The sequence below is a fragment of the Tachypleus tridentatus genome, chromosome 6 (genome assembly GCF_004210375.1).
Source record: "Tachypleus tridentatus isolate NWPU-2018 chromosome 6, ASM421037v1, whole genome shotgun sequence".
Taxonomy (NCBI): Eukaryota; Metazoa; Arthropoda; class Merostomata; order Xiphosura; family Limulidae; genus Tachypleus; species Tachypleus tridentatus.
In genome coordinates this window covers 22,667,010-22,689,360 of record NC_134830.1, presented here as the reverse complement: position 1 = coordinate 22,689,360, position 22,351 = coordinate 22,667,010, and the positions used below count along the sequence as shown (strand labels likewise).

Sequence of the window (22,351 nt, the reverse complement as noted above, 5' to 3'; positions counted from 1 at the left end):
GTGCGAGTTCATGACATTCATTAAGTGTTTGTACAGATTTATAGACAAACAATTATTATTATAAACTTATAACATCTAGTTAGTTTAATATATAATAAACAAGTGTCGTATTTCAAGACAGAGAAAAATCTGGAGACAAATCATTTTAATATTTTGTTTCAACATTCACTGTAAATCTTGTATACAGATATCTTCAATATTTATAACATGATTTACTTACATTATTCGAGATTACTATAATCTGGCTCGAATAACGATTTCGCCGCTTCAAAAAATTGAATTCGTTGCTAGATATTGTTATTTTTTTCAACTTTTATTGAAACTTAATATACACTATATACAAAGCACAGCAGTTCTTTCTTGACATCTTTTGATCAAGTACTTTAAAAAAAAACCAGTTATTTACTAATGTTATGCACAAACAGATTTCACAATTTTAACTTACAATTAGATCTAGACAAGCAATTGTGAGTTTTTAACAAAGCTGAAACTTTGGTCTAAAATACTTGAATCCTACTATTTCGACATCTTACCGAGGACGACTCTGATAAAGGTAAAAATGTTTGGTTCGTTTGCTTAATAGTAAACCAGCAAAACTGGCTATCTATGCTGTACCCATTGCAAACAGTGTACCCTGATTTTTAAGATTGTGAAACGCTAAGCATACAATGGAGCCATTACAACGAGAATGAAACGGTAAAAGAAAACAGTGGGTGAGTGATCAGTGGAGTGCTTATTGTGGCAATCACATATAATTCTAATATGTAAATTAAATTATGATAAAACAAGCAACTATTTAAACAGCCAGAATCAGACCTTTTTATTTTATATACTTTAATACATTTACTTTATTTAATATACTTTTAATATATTTTTTTTATTTTATATATTTTAATATATTTATTTTATTTAATATATTTTAATATATTTACAAGCTTACGCAATTTTTTTTAGTAAAATCAACTTTATTTTATGGCGACAGGGAAGGATATTTTACGTTTAATTTAAAAACGTGGTCCACATAAAACAGTATTGTAGCCTCTTTTAACACCATTTATTAACAGAGATCGATTATCAGTTGGATAAAAGTTGGAAAACTATCGCCTTGTACGGTAATTTGTGGGAAAATTTTTGGTTAAAAATGTAATACCATCATTGTCTGTTTTTTAATTTGAAAATGTTAATTTTCAGTCAAAACCATATTTTCTTCAGGCAACCAGATACATGCTACCACATCTTATTTAAAATACATCCTGATAAAAAAACGAAAGTACGTAATTGACTTTTAAAAAGAAGAACGAAAAGACACAAACAAGTCAGCATCTCCAGGTTCTATATTGTTGAGTTGTTTAATTACTAAAAATCAACATGAATTTAGGTTTCTTGTTTGGCAATGAAATGAAATATCGAACAATAATGAGTTGTTGTTTTTTTTACTATAGCTATTGCTCTCGGTGGTTCAGTTGAAAGTCTGAAAGTTTCTAACGCTGAAATTCAGTATTAAATTCATGTAATTGGTCAAACAATAATAAACAAATGTGTAGCCTTATGCTTACACCTAGTTTTGTATATTTTGTCATTGTCATTTCTTTCATATATTTTTGTCACACTTTAGTATGGACAGGCCTGTGATCGTGTATATTAATTCACCCTTGCAGTTAAGTTTACACATAGAATGAACTAATAAAACACAACAACAAAGGTCTGTTGACTCTATAATATTATAACAAACATACAAGCAGTGTAGATAATTGTTACTAGTACAAAAAATAAAGAAAATAACCACCATTTATATTAGTATCTGTAATTCCGCCATATATTATAGAAAGTTAACACTTACTTGCTTGGTAATTATATATAAAACAAACTTTTGGTGCATCAAAAAGCTAAACAACAAAATAAGAAAAAAACATTTCTTCTCTTCGAATGTCTTTTGTCTCTCTATCAGTTTCTTGTTTTATTGTTATTTACGAAGCTACAGAAAATACTATATCTACTCTGCTCACCACGGGTATCAAAACCCGCTTTCTACCAGTATAAGAGTGCAGACAAAGCTCTGTACCACTGGGGGACAGGCTATGTCAGACGTAAGTATTAATTCAAGTCAAGTAATATTGCATTAGCTTTCTGTGTTTATATCTTGTGTTGTAATATAGCGTATACGTTTTTTTATTTTTCTCTGTTTTACAGAACAGCATTATGTGACTAGAAATCTTAACAGTAATACGTCGTTTACTAATCTCAAAAAAGAAAACAGTGATGAACACTGCCACAAGTAACAACTGAAAAACTGTAATTCTGAATTAATATACAAATGATAATAATGTTGCTGAGTGTTCCTCGTTTTAATAACCTTACTTCTCTTCCTGAGAAGAATCATTACAATAAAGTAAAATGACACTGTTTTCTTATAAACAAGATCTAATTACTGACATAGCAATGCTCCATCTGAGGCTTAGCTTCGATGTTTCTAACTGTACACACTTCATTACCTTATAATTACACACTTATAAAAGACTGAAATACGATCCATTAAGTTGTTTAATTTTCTGATAACGGATATGTTGTTTTTGTAAAAAATAATACCTTATAATTATCTTTCTATCTCATACAAAAAGTTAAGTGGAGTTTCATGTTTATCTAAAAGTAAAATCCTTTATAATGATATATATATATAAAGTCATTGTAAAGCAAAGCAATCTGTTACATCAGGCTCTTCCTAACAGTTAGACCCAAATGTCGAATTTTTACTCTTATATCATGAATTTATTAATCATATTTTCTTACAATATTATGTATTAGTGATTATTCACCTATTATTATAAGAATATAAACCTTATACTTTGAATGAAAACATTTATTAAAGTTAGTTCTTAGAAGTTCCAAAATGTAGTTGCTCGAATGCTATTTATTGTTATTTTTGAATTTCGCGCAAAACTACTCGAGGGCTATCTGCGCTAGCCGTAACTAATTTAGCAATGTAAGACTAGAGGGAAGGCAGCTAGTCATCACCACCCACCGCCAACTCTTGGGCTACTCTTCTATCAACGAATAGTGGGTTTGACCATCACATTATAACGCCCCCACGGTTGAAAGGGCGAGCATGTTTGGTGTGAAGGTGATTCGAACCTGCAACCATCAGATTACGAGTCAAACGCCTTAACTCGCTTGGCCATGATGGGCCACTCGAATGCAGTGTTAATGTTTGCCAAATGTGCTACAATATTCCATCTAAAGTACTGAGTGATAGTGAACTTGAGAAGAATACGATTTAATGTTTTTGTTTTTATAAAAAGGAAAGTCCTGAAAGATTAAGACAATATTTTTACAATAAACACAGAAATCTGGTGTCTTAGTTTATATTTTGCATTAATTCTGGGATAGTTTATTGCATGTGAAAGAAAAGAAGATAAATTAATTGTTTTCTTATCTCGGTTTTTGTTTTTTAATGGCACTAATTTAAATGTTTTACTTTGTTTATATTTTTAAGCACACATAAATACATATTTTACTTTTTATTCACAGACTTTGTGATTTATTAAGTTAAGCCTATAAAGGTTCGAATTTCTTTTGATGTAATTGTACACATTAGGCTGAAATCTGAAGTGTACTTACTAGAAAATATTATATGATACTAAATTAAAATAACATGGATAATATACTTTAAGTAGCAATTTTTTACTGGCCCATTACAGGTTTCAAGTAAGGAGAATATATTAGAGCGTTTGAATCGTACCCTGTTGTTGTACACTGCTCCCTGCAAGTCCTTCGCTCAATACCATATGAACACAGCTTTGGGATTATGTATTTATATTTTCATATGTTCAGTTAGGTTACAACAGAGTTTTCGAGATGACGAGAAACCTACATGAAGTAAAAATGTATTTTCAAGACGGCTGGTACGGGTACTAAACATTTTAATAATATAAAGTACAGAACATCGTTTCGACCTTCTTATGTCATTTTCAGGTTAAAGAGAGATAACTAAAGAAGGTCGAAACGTTGTTCTATACTTTACATTAATAAAAGTTTTAATACCCATACCAGCCGTCTTGAGATACAAAGTTTTCAAGACTTTGTGGATATACGCCATTGAAAGAACGACATATCTTATGGTATATAAATGTCCTCCTTTGTGTAGCATGACGTTTAGTAGTACCACATGTGACATGATATCAACATGAGACTGGTACTCATTTACATCACATCTTCTTTACTGGCACGATACTTTTGTCTAGTAAGAAGAGTGTAGTATTATAGCCTTTCTAGCGTACCTTGTTTGTTATGTACTAACTAGGTCTTTCACTCAATATTAGGGCTCACCAGGCAGGGTGGGTTTGACATATCAAGTTTTTGCTGGAACGCTATTCATTTCAGTCATTTTATATTGTTTTAGGTTGTGGAATACCTGTCCTGGCGTAGCTAGCATTTCTTTTAATATAAATATTAGTGTGATGTTACATAAGACTGGTAGTTTCAATCACACCTTTCTTTACTGGCCCAACACGGGCTTTCAGTAAGAAGAGAGTATTACAGTATTTTAACAGCACCTTTTTATTGAATACTGTTGATAGCAAGGTCTTCAATCCATATTTTTATTGTCTTTTGTCGGAAGGGTTACAACAGATAGACTTGTTGTGACTTTATTTATATCAATCATTGAAAAGACAACAAGATATAGAACGTCCTGCCTTATGTCGTATGAGTTTAATAGTAACATATTTAATATTATATCACCATAAGGCTTATAATAACCTGAATCACACCGTTTTCTACAGGCTCAATACAAATATCCAATAAGAAGAACGAATAACAGAATTTAATTATACCATGTTTATTGCCAAATAGGCTTTTGGCTCAGTACCAAACCTCACGGCCCGACATGGCCAAGCGTGTTAAGGCGTTCGACTAGAAATCCGAGGGTCGTGGGTTCGAATCCTGGTCACACCAAACATGCTCGCCCTCCCAGCCGTGGGGGCGTTATAATGTGACGGTAAATCCCACTATTCGTTGGTAAAAGAGTAGCCCAAGAGTTGGCGGTGGGTGCTGATGACTAGCTGCCTTCCCTCTAATCTTACACTACTAAATTAGGGACGGCTAGCGCAGATAGCCATCGAGTAGCTTTGCGCGAAACTTAAAAACAAACAAACAACCAAACCTCACAAGGAGGCTGGCTTATAAAGACATATAGCTTTTATTGAAAAGATTTACGATGTAAAATGTTTCAGAGTTCATGACCCCTTAGCTAGGGTAAGATAATATTTGAAGTGATGAAATCTGTTATGGGCGACAAGCCTTATTGTCAGCAATGTACAACAACAGGACATAAGTACAATGTTATACACTCTTCTTATTAGAAAATTGTATCGACCTAGTAAAGAAAGGTGAAATATAGAACACAATAGATATTATTGTGGTGTTATATCACAAGTGCTATCCTTTCCAACTTCCATGTACTCGTTAGCTTTATCGGTTTAGTGTTAGCCTACTATTAAGGCTAGCTACATCTCTTTATCTGTAGGCTTAACTGTAATCCTAAATTCGTTAGATGAAGCATAAGTATATATTTTTATATGTGAAATTTAAAAGAAAAGTAGAACAACTAAACAAACACTATATTATCCTACGTGACGTCACAGATTCCTTAGATTTCAAATATAGAAAAAAATATCTGAAAATTCCATAGATTCTACTTTGCGAGGATGACTTTCACTTTGAAAAGGCAGCAGCTGAAAACTGACGTTCTCCGCCTTTACATCTTGCTTTCGGTCTCGAATGATCGGTGCGATGGTGTCTTCTGTGAGAGGTGACTTTGGCTTAAATTCAATTGTGTATTGGATTCCCTTATGGACGAAAAGTGGTTTCCGAAATATAATCTTCACGTCCTTACCTTTAGACAGAACAAAATTTACGTTGATTTCCTCTTTGTTAGCCCTGTCATCGTGTAGTCCGTAGGTACAACGTAACAATCCCTCAACCTTAGGCTGTCTTACGGAGTAGTAACTCGTATCTAAACGGATTGGAAGTCCCAACCCAACCACAAAAACATCCGTGTTCGTAACTTTGAAGGTTACTCCAAAAACTCGGAGTGGTCGAACTGGTGTGTGATAGGATAACGGCTTATAAAGACAACAAGTGAAATATTCTGGCGGACTAGTACGTTTATCTCTCTCGGTACTTAGTCCTAGAGGCATTGTTACAATTCCTGGAATAGCGAGATTCATAAATACACCAAGACATTCATCCATAGAAAGGAGTCCCGACTTTGCCGGACCCTTGCAAAATTCTTCTGATGTCATTGTTAGAAACCGAATGTAAGGTAACGTTGAGCTCAGTATGTTACGAATGTTATCTGTATCTGGTTCTACAAAACGTCTCTTGCACTCTTCCTTTCCCCACATGTAGATGGCATTGTATAACGAATATTCACTGTGCAGATTGAGATGTCTTCTGTGAACAATGGTTTCGAGAACAGACACGCTTACATCAGGGAAATCAGGAGATGTAATCACATGGTATGTTTGTCGATCGATGATATTAAGACATTGATAAATCAGATGATGGGCTTCCATCATGTTGGCGAACTCCAGCACCTGACATACGGTTTGTGGTGTAACATTTCTTTCAATGAAACTGAAACATTCTCGAAGCAAATGAGGTAGAAGGTACTTTTTAGCAGCTGTTGCTGTCAGAATAGCATCCTCTACAGATTGTAGATTCAAGGCGTCTGTGTAAGCATATCTATTAACAAAATAAAAAGCTATTAATCTGGTACAATACTACAAAAAAACAAGGAACAACAAACAAAAGGATAAATAGGTTATTAAAAACTGTTAAATATCTATTATTAGAAACTAGAAAGGTGGGAATATATTTAAGTATTATGTCTATTTAATTGCAACAAAATCCAACATGTATATAGGATACGAATACGAGACGTTTGCGTGTATACATATTTTAAAAACAACGTGCTACTAAAACTTTGAAATCACTGTTATATGTGAAGAAACAAATAACACAGCTATGTATATATATATATATGTAAATGCTGACAAATAAATAGTACAATATCTGTATAATATTACAGTTAATCACTTTGTTTCGTAGCAAAACCATATTGCATCTACCGCGGATAACTGAGCCCTGTGTTTTAGTGTTGTAAGCTGGTTGAACTACCGCCGTTCCACCGGAGGACATAAGTACGTAAAGTGACAAAGGATATATACATATAATTACGTATTGTCCAATATCATAATGTTATATGTACTCTCAGCAGCGAACGCATGCCAAAGACTTAAAATTGCATTTAAAAATCAAAACTCTGCACACACACACACACACACAAAAACAAATACAAGAAATCATAACGTTTAAACAAACAATATGCTCATAGTTTGTGACAAACTATCAAGCTAACATAATACAGATGGAACATTTGTACACACAAACCTATCCAAAATATATAAAGGTTGATTGTTTGTTTCAGAATTTTTCTGCGAAACAACTGAATTATATGCGAATAACCATCCAGAATTTCAAGTTGATAGTTTAGAGTGAATCAACCACACTCAATACAAACGTTTAGGTTTCTCTTTCTCGTCCATGTAGTGGGTTTTGGCTGTCATCGTATTGTATATCAATGTCTTTCTCGACCATGTAGTGGGTTTGGGCTGTCATCGTATTGTATATCAATGTCTTTCTCGACCATGTAGTGGGTTTTGGCTGTCATCGTATTGTATATCAATGTATTTCTCGACCATGTAGTGGGTTTTGGCTGTCATCGTATTGTATATCAATGTCTTTCTCGACCATGTAGTGGGTTTTGGCTGTCATCGTATTGTATATCAATGTCTTTCTCGACCATGTAGTGGGTTTTGGCTGTCATCGTATTGTATATCAATGTCTTTCTCGACCATGTAGTGGGTTTTGGCTGTCATCGTATTGTATATCAATGTCTTTCTCGACCATGTAGGGGGTTTTGGCTGTCATCGTATTGTATATCAATGTCTTTCTCGACCATGTAGAGGGTTTTGGCTGTCATCGTATTGTATATCAATGTCTTTCTCGACCATGTAGAGGGTTTTGGCTGTCATCGTATTGTATATCAATGCCCCGATTGCGCTGAGCAGGTTTTTGGAGCAACAGGCCGCAAACCATGATCCTTCGTATTGTATATCAATGTCTTTCTCGACCATGTAGTGGGTTTTGGCTGTCATCGTATTGTATATCAATACTTACCCTGAGACAAATCCTAACCCATATGAAAATAACTAGATCTTCAACATTTTTATATCATTTTTGAACTACAAATTTAAAGAGCTATTACTTAATTTAATGATTTTTTTCTATGTTACATCAAACCTGAAAGGTCACTCTTATGTGTGTTACTTTCTCACTGGCCCCCCAGTGGCTCAGCGGTATGTCTGTGGACTTACAACGCTAAAACCCGGGTTTCGATACCCGTGGTGGGCAGAGCAGGAATAGTCCATTGTGTAGCTTTGTGCTTAATTCAAAACAACAACTTTCTGACTGATAGGAGTGTTTTAACACACCTTATATTTTTTAAGAGAAATATGCATATAATTAACTGTTTAGATCCCAAACACAACGTGAAAAGAGATTAGACAATTTTTAATTATCACAGAAATATTTGGGTTTGGAAATGGTGAAAAATAAAAACTTCAAGAAAAGAAAATGCGTTTCAGTTTTTTGGAAAATGTGGCATTAGAATAAATATCAGGTCATCCCATAAGTAATGTCCAAACATTTAACACAGAAAGTGCATCATCATTTCTGTCTTTGTAGAAGGTTTTAATGACTAAAATATGTAGTAGGACGTGTATACAAATGTTCAGACAAATAAAAGAAACTAACCCAACTCTACTTTTTTCAGATCATTAATCGAATAAACCCTTATGAAGATGGATGTTTCTGAGGAGCACAATAGACATATAATGCTTTATGGGTTTAAAAAAAGACAATAGTGCAGCGAAAACTACATGAAACATCCAAGGTGTTTGTGTCTCTCAATGAGAGAAAATGTCGAAGATGGTTTCGAAAGTTCAGATCAGATGACTACAGCTTAAATGATGTGCCACGTTCAGGTTGTCCTATTGACTTTAATAATGACTTGTTACTGGCTGCACTTGATGAAGGTTGTGCTGTAACAGTTGAAGAACTAACACAGAAGCTTAATTCAACCCATTCAACAGTTCAGCGTCATCCGCAACACCTTGGAAAGATGTGAAAACTTTGAAAGTAGGTCCCCATGATTTGACAGAAGCCATCCTTAGAACAAGAGTGGACATTTGCACTTATCTGCATTTTTGTGAAGGTAACTCACCTTTATTGGACAGGTTAGTGACTTGAGATGAAAAATGGATATATTATAAAAATGTTAAGTGCCATAGACAATGGCTCAGTGCGGGTAAACTGGCTAAAGCATAGCCCAAAATGGACCTCCACCTCAGGAAAGTATTGTTAAGCGTTTGGTGGGAAATTGTTGGTGTGATCCACTTTGAGTTGCTGCCACTCAATGTAACGATTACATCAGATTTCTGCTGTCAATAGTTAGAGTGCTTGAATGTTGCATTGAAAGAAAAGAGGCCTGCTTTGATCAATCGTTAAGGTGTTGTGTTACACCAAGATAATGCACGGCCCCAGACAGCAAGGATCAGATCTGCAAAGATTGAAGAGTTAGACTGGGAAGAACTTTAACATCCTCCTTATTCTCCAGACTTTGCCCCATCTGATTGTCATATATTTCGAAGTTTTCAGAACTATCATGATGGAAAAGAGCTTGGAACATATGAAGACATCAAAACTACCCTCTCTACATTCTTTTCCTCCAAACCCCAAGAATTTTAAAGAAGTGGCATTCAGAAGCATGTGAATCATTGGCAGGAAGTAATTAATTATTATAGAGCATACATTATTGATTAAGTAAAATTAAAAGCGCTTGAAATTTTTTCTCTTTTTCTTAAACTAAAATCGGACATTACTTAAAGGATGACCTGATAACATTTCACTTGTGAGATAAGAAAAAATAATATTTTTACTCTTACCTTAACAAATTCTCAAAGCCGATCGGTGATATATCAGAGACCCGGATAACTTTAGATTTATCAGCCATGTCTCCACAGAACATAGCTTCAAATACAGGGCTGGCCATAGCTAAGAGTACTTTATGACCTACATACTTTTTTGACGACGTTGAGGGTCCTACGATGAAAGTGACGTCACTGAAAGATTTTGTCTGAAGTAGGCTTGAAGTCCTTTCTAGTACTTTTTCTTTGTCCATTTTTTTATCGTTGTCACAGTCTACATACTGAAAGAATTATAAACAAAGTGTGAAAGAGCTCAGATGTTATTTTCGTTGTTGTATAATATGATTACAGCAACATCTAAGCTTGTGATTCGAATTAAACTTGAAAGTAATAACATGATCCCAACAATGAAATGCATTAAGCACATTAAATTCTTTAATTTTCAGTTTTACAGTAATTACAAATTTTAAGACGAAGTATTTAAAAGTAAGATTCAATTACAACATAGTACACAACAATAAAAATATTAATATAGTATTTGTTATTATAAAGAGGTGAAGAAAATATGCACTGAAATTAAACATCAATTACATTCTCGCATGTGTTACGTCGTCTTGAAATAAAACTATTAACACCCGTAAGAAAGATATTTATATGATTGGTTTGGTTTGCTTAGCACAAAGCTGTACGAGGGATATCTGTGCTAGCCGACCCTAATTTAGCAGTGTAAGACTAGAGGGAAGATAGCTAGTCATCACCACCCACTGCCAGCTCTTGGGCTACTCTTTTACCAAAGAATAGTGGGATTGACCGTCACCTTATAACGACCGCACGGGTGAAAGGGCGAGCATGTTTGGTGCGATGAGATATTTATAAAAACATCTGGAGTAAAATCATTGAACTGATTATTCGTACATATTATGGTGGAAAACATAGAAAGATTATTATATTATTCTACAAAATACTCTGTATTTAGGATTTTTACACAAATTATTAATAACTATTAATCAAGAGTGAGCTGCTATGTTGACCTTAGATCAAACCTAAAAACTAAGCTGTAAATAATTGAAATTGTTTTATATTGCAAATTAACCAAAAGTACGTAGCGTCATAAATCAGTATACAGAAAAGTTATAATCAGAAGTACATAATGTGATAAATTAGTACACAGAAAAGCTATAAACAGAAGTACGTAATATGATATATTAGTACACAGAAAAGTTATAAACAGAAGTACATAATGTGATAAATTAGTACACAGAAAAGCTATAAACAGAAGTACGTAATATGATATATTAGTACACAGAAAAGTTATAAACAGAAGTACATAATATGATAAATTAGTACACAGAAAAGCTATAAACAGAAGTACATAATATGATAAATTAGTACACAGAAAAGCTATAAACAGAAGTACATAATATGATAAATTAGTACACAGAAAAGCTATAAACAGAAGTACGTAATATGATAAATTAGTACACAGAAAAGCTATAAACAGAAGTACGTAATATGATAAATTAGTACACAGAAAAGCTATAAACAGAAGTACATAATACGATAAATTAGTACACAGAAAAGCTATAAACAGAAGTACGTAATATGATAAATTAGTACACAGAAAAGCTATAAACAGAAGTACATAATATGATAAATTAGTACACAGAAAAGCTATAAACAGAAGTACGTAATATGATAAATTAGTAAACAGAAAAGCTATAAACAGAAGTACATAATATGATAAATTAGTACACAGAAAAGCTATAAACAGAAGTACATAATATGATAAATTAGTACACAGAAAAGCTATAAACAGAAGTACGTAATATGATAAATTAATACACAGAAAAGCTATAAACGGAAGTACATAATATGATAAATTAGTATACACTAAAGCTGTAATGACTGGAATGCATTGATTCATCAGTATGCTACTCTCATTGTTAAAGACATTTTCTGTCCTAGTTTAACATTCGCCTGTTCTGTCATTTAAAGACAGTAGCACAAACAGGGACGCAAGTAGAAAAACTGATTCTGAGAAGGTGTCGAATCAGAAATTATAAGAAATAATGTTTTCAAAAAGGATCGCATATTCTTAAAAAGAAATGCTAATAATGATTTATAAGGAATTCTAATCCGGTTTATTACATCTAATTTTCAGAATTTTTCAGCGAAAATATTGTATATCAAAGAAAAGCATATAAAATTAATGCTAATATTTTTAATGGAAACTTAGATTGCGTGTGTTCGTCGTAACATCAACATATTATTTTTAAAACATTTAAACGGTATCATATTGCTTTTGTTTAATTTCTAGTTAATGAACACGACTGAAATATAGGAAAAAGCTGAACATTAATAAAGAACCAACAGTGGAAATCCCTGGAACCTGAACATTAATAATTTTATTTTGTCTAAGTTTTCACACATTTATAAATCGTTGTCAGTCGTGTAAAAATAAGTTTCGTTTTACTCACTTTCCACACATTACGACTTGCGTACGATTCTAATAATCGGTTTGCACACCGCACGAGCAAACTTATAATCAGCAGCTGTTCTTTTCATCCAGTAGGCGACGCAAGTTATGTGAGTCAATGATAAGAGGCTAGGACTACTTAGTTATAATTGTGATCTCTCGTACAGAAACTCAGATAAACTGCATAATGGGTAACAAATGTGTAGGTCTTCACATTGGAATTCCGAAATGTGCTAGGACATCCTAAGAAGACACTTATGATGATTAAACTGTATATTTTCTCTGTATCCTCAGAAATTCGAAGGACAAAAATCATAATTTATTCATTTACCGCTAGGCTAACACAAATTGTTCACGCCCAGGAGTAATTAACCCTTCCCAAATTTGCTCTTATGTGTAATTTTAAAAAACTAGGTTATACAACATAATGAAAACACCTTGTTCCTAGTACTAGTACATTAGCATACATATCAAATTAATAGAAGTATTAGTCTACATAAGTACCATACACCCAGTATTCTACAATGTGGTTGATGTATACAAATTAGGTAAAAATAGGTCTTTTTTTGTGATAAATATTTAAAACAATTATTATGTTCATTCATTCAGTATTTCTTAAACCCTCGAGATCAGAATTATTTCTGAAATATATAATCTAAATGCTGGTAATATAATTATTCTTGAATAGTATGCTGAATAATATTGTGTTCCAAATGTAAATGTAACAGGTAGCAGGCTTCACATGAACGAACGTTTTTCTTTTCTTCTTTACGTGCCAAGTGTAGAACTACAAAATACTAAGTTTCTACATGACTAAGAATCGCAAAAAAATCTTTGTAAAAGCACGTTCCCTCAGAGATCAATAAATACCAGCTTTTATATTTTCAACATATCTAGATTTAAAAAAAAATCGATTTTTAAAATACAGTAAAGTCCGACTGACACTGAACCAATTGGATCTGTTTTTGGTTGGTTTGTTTTCACACGTTTTGTGGAAACAAAAAATTAGTTCTGCATTAGAGGTTGGAATGAGGCCCAGCATGGCCAGGTGGTTAAGGCACTCGACTCGTAATCTGAGGGTCGTGGGTTCGAATTCCCAACACACCAAACTTCCTCGTCCTTTCAGCCGTGAGGGCGTTATATTGTGAAGGTTAGTCCCACTATTCGTTGGTAAAAGGGTAGCCCAAGAGTTGGCGGTTGTTGGTTATGACCAGTTGTCTTCCCTCTTGTCTTACACTGCTAAATTAGGGACAGCTAGCGCAGATAACCAAAATCGTTGGAATGGCGTTTTCCGTGAATACCAATATGCTGATATTTACGAAAAAAATAAAGAAATAACTAAAAATGTCTGAAAAAATTAAGCTTGTACGAAATCTTGTTTGTCTGTTTGTTTTGAATTTCGCGCAAAGCTACTCGAGGGCTATCTGCGCTAGCCGTCCCTAATTTATCAGTGTAAGACTAGATGGAAGGCAGATAGTCATCACCACCAACCGCCAACTCTTGGGCTTCTCTTTTTACGAACGAATAATGGGATTGATTGTTACATTATAACGACCCCACGGCTGTAATGGCGAGCATGTTTGGTGCGACCGGGATTCGTCCCCGCAACCTTCAAATTACTGGTGACTAGTCGAACGCCTTAACCCTCCTGCCCATGCTGGGCCTGCACAACCTTCAACAACTTCGACGATAAACTAAACTAATCGATATGAATAAATACGTACCACAGACTATTTAATAAACAGCCCAGTAATTATATTAATGTTCCCCCGTGAGTTAGTTGTAAGGTTAGACTTACAACCCTAAAATTCTATTACACAGCTTTCTATGTTAATTGTTTAATTATTTTAACTAAAATTTGTTTTAATGTAATTGTTTGATACAGACTTACATCCTCGGCCAGGCATGGTTAGGTTGTTAAGGCACTCGACTTGTAATCTGAGGGTCGGGGTTCGAATCCCGTCGCACCAAACATGCTCGCCCTTTCAGCCGTGGGGGCATTACAATGTAACGACCAATCCCGCTATTTGTTGGTAAAAAAAAAGTAGCCCAAGAGTTGGCGCTAGGTGGTGATGACTAGCTGCCTTCCCTCAAATTTTACACTGCTAAATTAGGGACGGCTATGGCAGATAGCTCTCGTGTAGATTTGCACGAAATTCACAAACAAACAATCAAGACAGCTTTCATAAAGCACCACAAGTTATTTATATCTGTCCCTAATTTTGAATTAATGGACTTGAGGGAGAGGAAACAGTCTACAGCACTCACTTTGGGCTACTTTTATTTGATTGAATCGTGGGATTTATCCGTCACTCTTAAAGAGCACCCTTCGCCTCAACGTTCGGGAGCGTTTCAGTGACAACGAGACCTGAGACATGAATCCAACGATTAACAGTCCGAGTACTCTAATATTAACCAAGCTAATGAATTGAAATATTAAATGTTACTATAAGTTTATTATATATAATAACCTTCATTAACCTTTAATTTACTTTTTAGTCCTGTTTTATGTGGTTAGATTACTTATCATAGGAAAATATTTTAATAACTCTGTATGTATATACTACAAAATATTTAAAGAGACGTTCGTATTATAATTAATGCTAGAAACTAAAACGTAACAAAATTCTTGAAACTGTATATATTCGAATGGAATGTTTTACATGGAATAGAATTTATTGCTTGAAATTGTGCTAAAATTACGAATGTCAGGAACTTTATTTATTGTCTTATTTCGGTATGTGAACATCTTTTACAGATGTTATCGTGTTTAATAACTTCAGGGAAAGCCTGTGGAATAGTACGATTAGTTGTAGGGGCTGGAAAGGTTATCGGACTCGAATCGTCTCTTGGTGAGACAACGGTAAGTTTACGGACTTACAACGCTAAAATTGGTAGTTTTATTACCCTTGGTAGACCTAGCGCAGATAGCTCCTTCTGTAGCTTTACGATAAAAATCCATTAACAACAACCACTCGAATACCAGCACTACTAACACATGTAGTCATATTTAGGTACAACAACCACTCGAATGCCAGCACTACTAACACATGTAGTTATATTTAGTTGAATACTGTGTCAGTTTATTAGCTGTAACGTAACAACGAACTAACCAGTATCTAGTAATAAAATCAAAACTAACTCACTATAGGTGATCATGTAGTTAACTGTTAACCACTACAGCTTTTAACATCTGATCGTCACAACCTTATCTTCGTAGGTTTCCCATTAATTATGGGCCTGGCATGGCCAAGCGCGTAAGGCGTGCGACTCGTAATCCGAGGGTCGCGGGTTCGCGCCCGCGTCGCGCTAAACATGCTCGCCCTCCCAGCCGTGGGGGCGTTATAATGTGACGGTCAATCCCACTATTCGTTGGTAAAAGAGTAGCCCAAGAGTCGGCGGTGGGTGGTGATGACTAGCTGCCTTGCCTCTAGTCTTACACTGCTGAATTAGAGACGACTAACGTAGATAGCCCTCGAGTAGCTTTGTGCGAAATTCCGAAAAAACAATCAAACCCATTAATTACACTGAGTTAGTAATTCAGTACAAAAAGAACTGAATATCACCACTTGAATAACTGATTAACCTTGACAGGTTAAAGGTCAATATTTCTCTTAATTTCTAAACTACTTTTAAACTGAGAGCATATTAACGCAAAATCCCTATAGCTAGTTTTTAAAATAATTACATTCTGTCACATTCACTTACATTTTGAACTTCAGACCAATTACATTGCTTTTATCTATAGAAAGAAAGCTGACAGAATTATAAGAGGAAACTTGAAATTGGTGTTTGTAATATAAAGATCTGATTATCAATGCATTATTTGGATCTTTCAAAACAAGGGGTTGCTCTTCCCTTATTAGCATGTCTAATTTTGATACTTTTAATTTTGCAAAAACTATATATGGGGATTTATTACCGTACGAAATAATATTCCTCGCTACCATATGTAAATTTCCAGGTAAATCTGAATTGAAGTTTGTTGTTAGGTGGGGTACTAGTTGGATGAGAATGGTTAAAGGCGTGTGGTGCTTTTTAATAGAGTACTAATGCTGTTGTAAACCACGAGCAGACACGTTTATGTCAGTTAAACGAAGCTCGTGAACTCCAAATGTATTGAAGTCCCACGTGGTGCAGTTACCTGGGAGAATATTCTTCTAAGTACAAATTTTCAAACTTCTGCAGATGCTAAGAAATTATTAAACATTTCAACAAAGTCAAGAATTATCAAAATTTATTGAGTAAAGAACTTTATATTAGCAGTATTCTTTTTATTAAAAATGTGGAATTGACACCAGATGGTGCTGAAGAGGTTGTTATACGTGAAGTAATTTTTAAATAACACAGACACTTAACGTAACATATAAAATGAAGCTATTTCAGTTATAGAATTATTTATGTAAATTATGATAAATTAGAAAATTCGTCTCTATTCTATAAGGATATCGATCAATTAACGCAAATGGATAAAAAGAAACTAAGAATATTTTTTTTTCTATTTTATACATAGTTATGGTTATAAGTCTTGAATTCAATAAGAAGGATAGATAAGTTTGCTATATGAACTCGTAAGAATGACTCACTACTAGTACATTAATGGTCCTATCGGTTTTTTTTTGTCTTATTCTTCGTGTTAAGCTGCGTAATGGACTCTTTGTGTTGTGTGCATCACAAGGATCAAACACCGAACTTTAACGTTAAAAGTATTCACGCTCACAGCTAAACTGTTTTGTAATTACTATAAAACATTTAGCCATAGTATATATGCACATATACTATGTGAAAATGTGCATGTATGTGTATAGTATCACGACGTAAGTGCACATGAAGCACATTTATTGTAAAGTGGTCTAAACACACATGTTATCACACATATTTTTTATATTTTTTGTTATACAAAGTTGTTATTCTTATTAGAGATAATAGAAGCGGTGAAAAAAGTAAAGCGCCAACAGAATTTAACTCTTTTTATCTTTTAACATGACTAAATCATTGATTTGCATAACGAAACAACTTTCAAAGATATTTTGCTCACAAACGTTAGCTATTCGAAGAGTGCTGTTTAAAAGAAACGACTTTTATGCAACAAGGAAAAACCTCAGGTAAGAGAACAGTATCATGTGAAGAAGCTAATGTTCAAATCAATTGAAACTGTGTATCTCATGTTAAACTGAAGATGAGCTAGGAAGGTCGAAACGTTGTTCTCCTATCAATAGGAGTGTTAATACCCATACCAGCAGTTCTGAGATACATTTTTATTTCAAGTGGGTTTCTCGTGACCAACAGTTAAAACCAACCTCAGAAATAAATGCAGAAACGTAAGACATGTGCATGGAAAGGTTGACTCGTTTGTGGACATGCATTAGAATTTAAACTTTGAAAACAGTCTGAAAATAGGAGAAATAATAATATAGTGCTCTATTAAGAAAAACTGGATATTATGTAAATTGTAGAAGATTTTTTGTACAAAGCTAATACTGGTTGCAAGGAAAGCAGTAAAACAGGGTAGCAAGTATGTAACGGTTGTGATTTGTTTTGTATTCACATGCAACGGTTGTGATTTGTTTTGTATTCACATGCAACGGTTATGATTTGTTTTGTATTCACATGCAACGGTTGTGGTTTGTTTTGTATTCACATGCAACGGTTGTGATTTGTTTTGTATTCACATGCAACGGTTGTGATTTGTTTTGTATTCACATGCAACGGTTGTGATTTGTTTTGTATTCACATGTAACGGTTGTGATTTGTTTTGTATTCACATGTAGGAAATGTAATGAGAAACAATATTCTGTTTCAGTGGATGATTATAAATTTCGGGCAACATAATGATCTGTAACACGTGCCTTGTGGGGTATTTGGAGTGGAGGGAAAGTGTTAGAGGTATAAACATTATCAACTATACAAGCCACTATTTTAATTTAATTTGGAGTGGAGGGAAAGTGTTAGTGGTATAAACATTATCAACTATACAAGCCACTATTTTAATTTAATTTGGAGTGGAGGGAAAGTGTTAGTGGTATAAACATTATCAACTATACAAGCCACTATTTTAATTTAATTTGGAGTGGAGGGAAAGTGTTAGTGGTATAAACATTATCAACTATACAAGCCACTATTTTAATCTATTCAAATATTTGCTGCACCAATTGTAGGGTGTTATTTAAAAGGGAAAATAATTAATCACAGTAATATTTTGATATCGTAATGGTCAAACCAACACACTTCTGTTAAAATCCTCCGTAAGGTGTAAGTGTTAATATTTTGAACTCAAAACTACAACCGGTGTTGTGTATATGCACATATATTTGTTATTAATTGAAGTAATAAACGTTGAGTTTTTAGGAAACTCTAGTTGCTAATTAAATATAACATGAAATTATAGACGTATCCTAAACCATAAAAAAAACAACAACTTCAGTTTCGTTACCTCAAACTGGGTGTTTTTCTGGACGTTTCCTGGCGTGTGGATTTCCATCGACTTTAGGCTACTGGTAGATACAGGGATACTAAGACAAAATCATGAAACCATTTCATTGTGTTTGCTATACATATGTATTTGGTATAGTTCTTGCTGAATGTTTTTATAGACTACACACTTACTTAAAACATGTGAATTTAACGCGATTAGCAACAAAGTTCAGGTACAATACTTAAGTTATTCAGCTCTTTAAAAACGTCTTCAATTCCAACAATAAAACTATTCTTTAACAATACAATAATAATTATATTTTTCGAGAAGTTTTCTCTGTAATTTTACTCTACCGTCACAACAGATTCATCAGGTCACATCACAAACTTCCACTCAATAGTTTAGACTCTAAGCACCACTGAAACAAAGATTTTTTGTTTACGACTGGAATAAACGATTTTCGACCGTTATATTTATTTCACATGATGCAGTTGGAAAATGGTCAGTTTTTAACCATTGTTCAATAAATTGGAACATAGTGCTTTATTGTACCTTAAAAATCTTCCCTATCTTCCCCTCATTCTGTTATCAGCATTTGAGAACCATGGATACATTTATTTTCGATTGGCAGTGTTGATAAACTATGACGACCAATTATTTGAACAGCCAGTTTATTGTTGACAAGTCTATTTACTGTCGTCTCTAATTTTGAACTACTACTGACAAGAAGGAAGCTCACCAGTATTTGCTCACCCAAAAGTTTTGTTCTGTATTTAAATCTAATAACAGGAGTAACTGACGCTTTTATAACGCGCCGACTGTTGAAAATTTTTCGGGCATGTTCATTGGCTTCGCATCTCAAACCCTGAACCCTTCTCAATACTAACTACCAAACCATGCTCAGCCTGTTTGTTATCAATATGCCTATTTGTAAGTTCTGGAATTCTCTATCAGTCAATATATGTATCTTTTATATTAATATGACTTATTTTGCACATTTCTTAATCGGGTTAAAGTTCACTCTCATGTTTGTTTTGTTTTTGAATTTCGCACAAAGCTACACGAGGGATATCTGCGCTAGTCGTCCCTAATTTAGCAGTGTAAGCCTAGAGGGAAACCAACTAGTCATGATCACCACCCATCGCCAACTATTGGGCTACTCTTTTACCAACGAATAGTTGAATTGACCGTCACATTATAACGTCTCCACGGCTGAAAGAGCGAGCATGTTTGGTGTGACGGGAATTCGAACCTACAACCCTCAGATTACGAGTCGAGTGCCTTAACCACCTGGCCATGCCGGATCTCACTGTTATGTAGCCACGACGTTTGATAGAATGTTTATTAGCCATTATGTCTGTTCTGATAGGTAACACTTCTTCATCTTTTATACACTGTGGTATACACTTCAATAAATTGTTTCTCAATTTCTTTATTCTGAGAAACCTGCTTAAATTAGCTTTTCCCTTGAGACCTATCGTATACTGTTTATTCTGGAGAAGTTTTGTATCCAAATTCACACTGGATCGCTACGAAAGATCTCTTTGTACATTCTTATTTAAAAGTATACTTCATGTTTAGATAAAGTAATTTTTTTGCATAAAGTATTATCACTTCTGAGTTTACTGCGCTCTAATTCATAAAGCCTTTTTCCATTAAAAACTCTTGCACAAGAGTTTCTCCGGCTGCTACGTCATGGTAGTTGAGGCACCCAGCTCAGAATCTCTGGTTTTTTTTTGTCAGAAATGAAAATTTTTACATAGAAGGACTGGATATACTGTAATTTTAAGTTAATTAAAGTCGAATACTGTAATGTATTACTGCCATCAAAACTCACCACTTGTAAATTAGAAATAGATTCCCATAAATAAATATAGGTTAATAGTTACAATCAAAGAATAATCATTGTTATAATTACATGTAAACTGTGTTGTTTGAAGTATTCGTTTATTTAATGGATTGCGTAGAGAAACATATAAACAAGTATGACTTACATAATTTCTTTATTTTTTTAAGAGAAATAATTCCTCTCATTGTACAGTTAAAGGCTTACAGGTGAGGTAAAGTTTCAATTGACGTAGTAAAGGGCCTGTATTAAAGCGATTGGAGATAATTTAAGTATTATTTCAAATAGAAATTCATTTGCATTAAAACGTTCATACATAAGAACATGATATAATGTCATATACAGATAGCAGCACTGATAAACAAACGTTGTTTACTTCACATTCAACGAAAGCGAGAAAGAAAATGGTACTTTCGTTCTCTCTATGTATGTTAGTGAAATGCCGGTTTCAGAATTTACCAAAAATGTGAGATTTATATGAGTCCCTTAGAAACAACATGGAAATAAGCCACAGAAGGATAAAAAAGTATGAGACAAAATATTAATTGTAATTATTTCTATTCAGAGTCCATTATAGAAATCCTTACTTTACCGTAACTAAGACTAAAACGTAAATAAATGTGTGACTTACGTTCTCTCAACACACAAGTGTCTGTGACCATCGACCAAACTAAAGTCAGTGGTAAACGATCCTTGGACATATCGGCTTTCGTTGAATTGGATACGTTCACCTGAACGTCGATATGGGCATGACAAGAATGTTTAATCATGTAATTTCGCGCTTCACTGCTTAACGAGCTTTCCATTTCAGAATGAAACAATATTACTTTCCCGTCTACACCGCATATCAATGAAATTTCACGAACTTTGGGCAACACCTCTGTTATTTCTAAAAAGGACGATTCTGTAAGAACCAATCGAAAACGCCCGTCATAACTAGGTAACCTACTTTATTCGGTCTCAAAATAAATAGTAAGTAAATTAATAATATCGAAAACTGGATCATCTATCCTCGAATCATTAACTGTCAGAGCGGCGTTACTATACACAATAAATAAATGTTTTATATCCTTTTAGATGCTCGGGTAAAACTATAATCTATAGTTACCGATGATTTTTACTTATAAAAATGCTCTCTACAAAATCGTTTGATATCTTATGGGGTATTATGCCCGGCATGGCCGAGCGCGTGAGGCGTGCGACTCGTAATCCGAGGGTCCCGGGTTCGCATCCTAGTCGCGCTAAACATGCTCGCCCTTTCAGCCGTGAGGGCGTTATAATGTGACGGTCAATCCCACTATTCGTTGGTAAAAGAGTAGCCCAATAGTTGGCGATGGGTGGTGATCATGACTAGTTGGTTTCCCTCTAGTCTTACACTGCAAAATTAGGGACGGCTTAGGTTTCTCCTCCTGTTTGGGGTGTTGTGCAGTAGGCTAACAATTTACTCACTTAAAAAAACCAGCCTGTTAATGAATCCGCAAGCGATTGCGGCCCCTATGTTCCTTCATGGAATTGAGTGGCTTAATGTAATGTAATGGGATATTAGATTTTGATTTTGTAAATTTCGC

The 22,351-nt window shown here is 34.2% G+C and overlaps 1 protein-coding gene across 2 annotated transcripts; it reads right to left on the bottom strand.

Annotated features, from left to right (window-relative positions):
- Positions 1 to 1,262: 1,262 nt before the first annotated feature.
- On the bottom strand, positions 1,263 to 21,614 carry LOC143252085 (BTB/POZ domain-containing protein 6-like). 2 transcript variants are annotated; one of them, XM_076503696.1, is made up of 4 exons: positions 21,415 to 21,614; positions 18,956 to 19,034; positions 10,065 to 10,327; positions 1,263 to 6,741 (listed from the first exon to the last, which is right to left on the bottom strand). In XM_076503696.1, the coding sequence occupies exons 2-4, from the start codon at positions 19,001 to 19,003 to the stop codon at positions 5,652 to 5,654; spliced, it is 1,401 nt and encodes a 466-aa protein (XP_076359811.1). In that variant the 5' UTR covers positions 19,004 to 19,034; positions 21,415 to 21,614; the 3' UTR covers positions 1,263 to 5,651. The 2 variants fall into 2 exon arrangements, with proteins under 2 accessions (XP_076359811.1, XP_076359812.1); XM_076503697.1 differs by lacking the exons at positions 18,956 to 19,034; positions 21,415 to 21,614 and adding an exon at positions 12,524 to 12,746.
- Between the last annotated feature and the right edge of the window lie 737 nt (positions 21,615 to 22,351).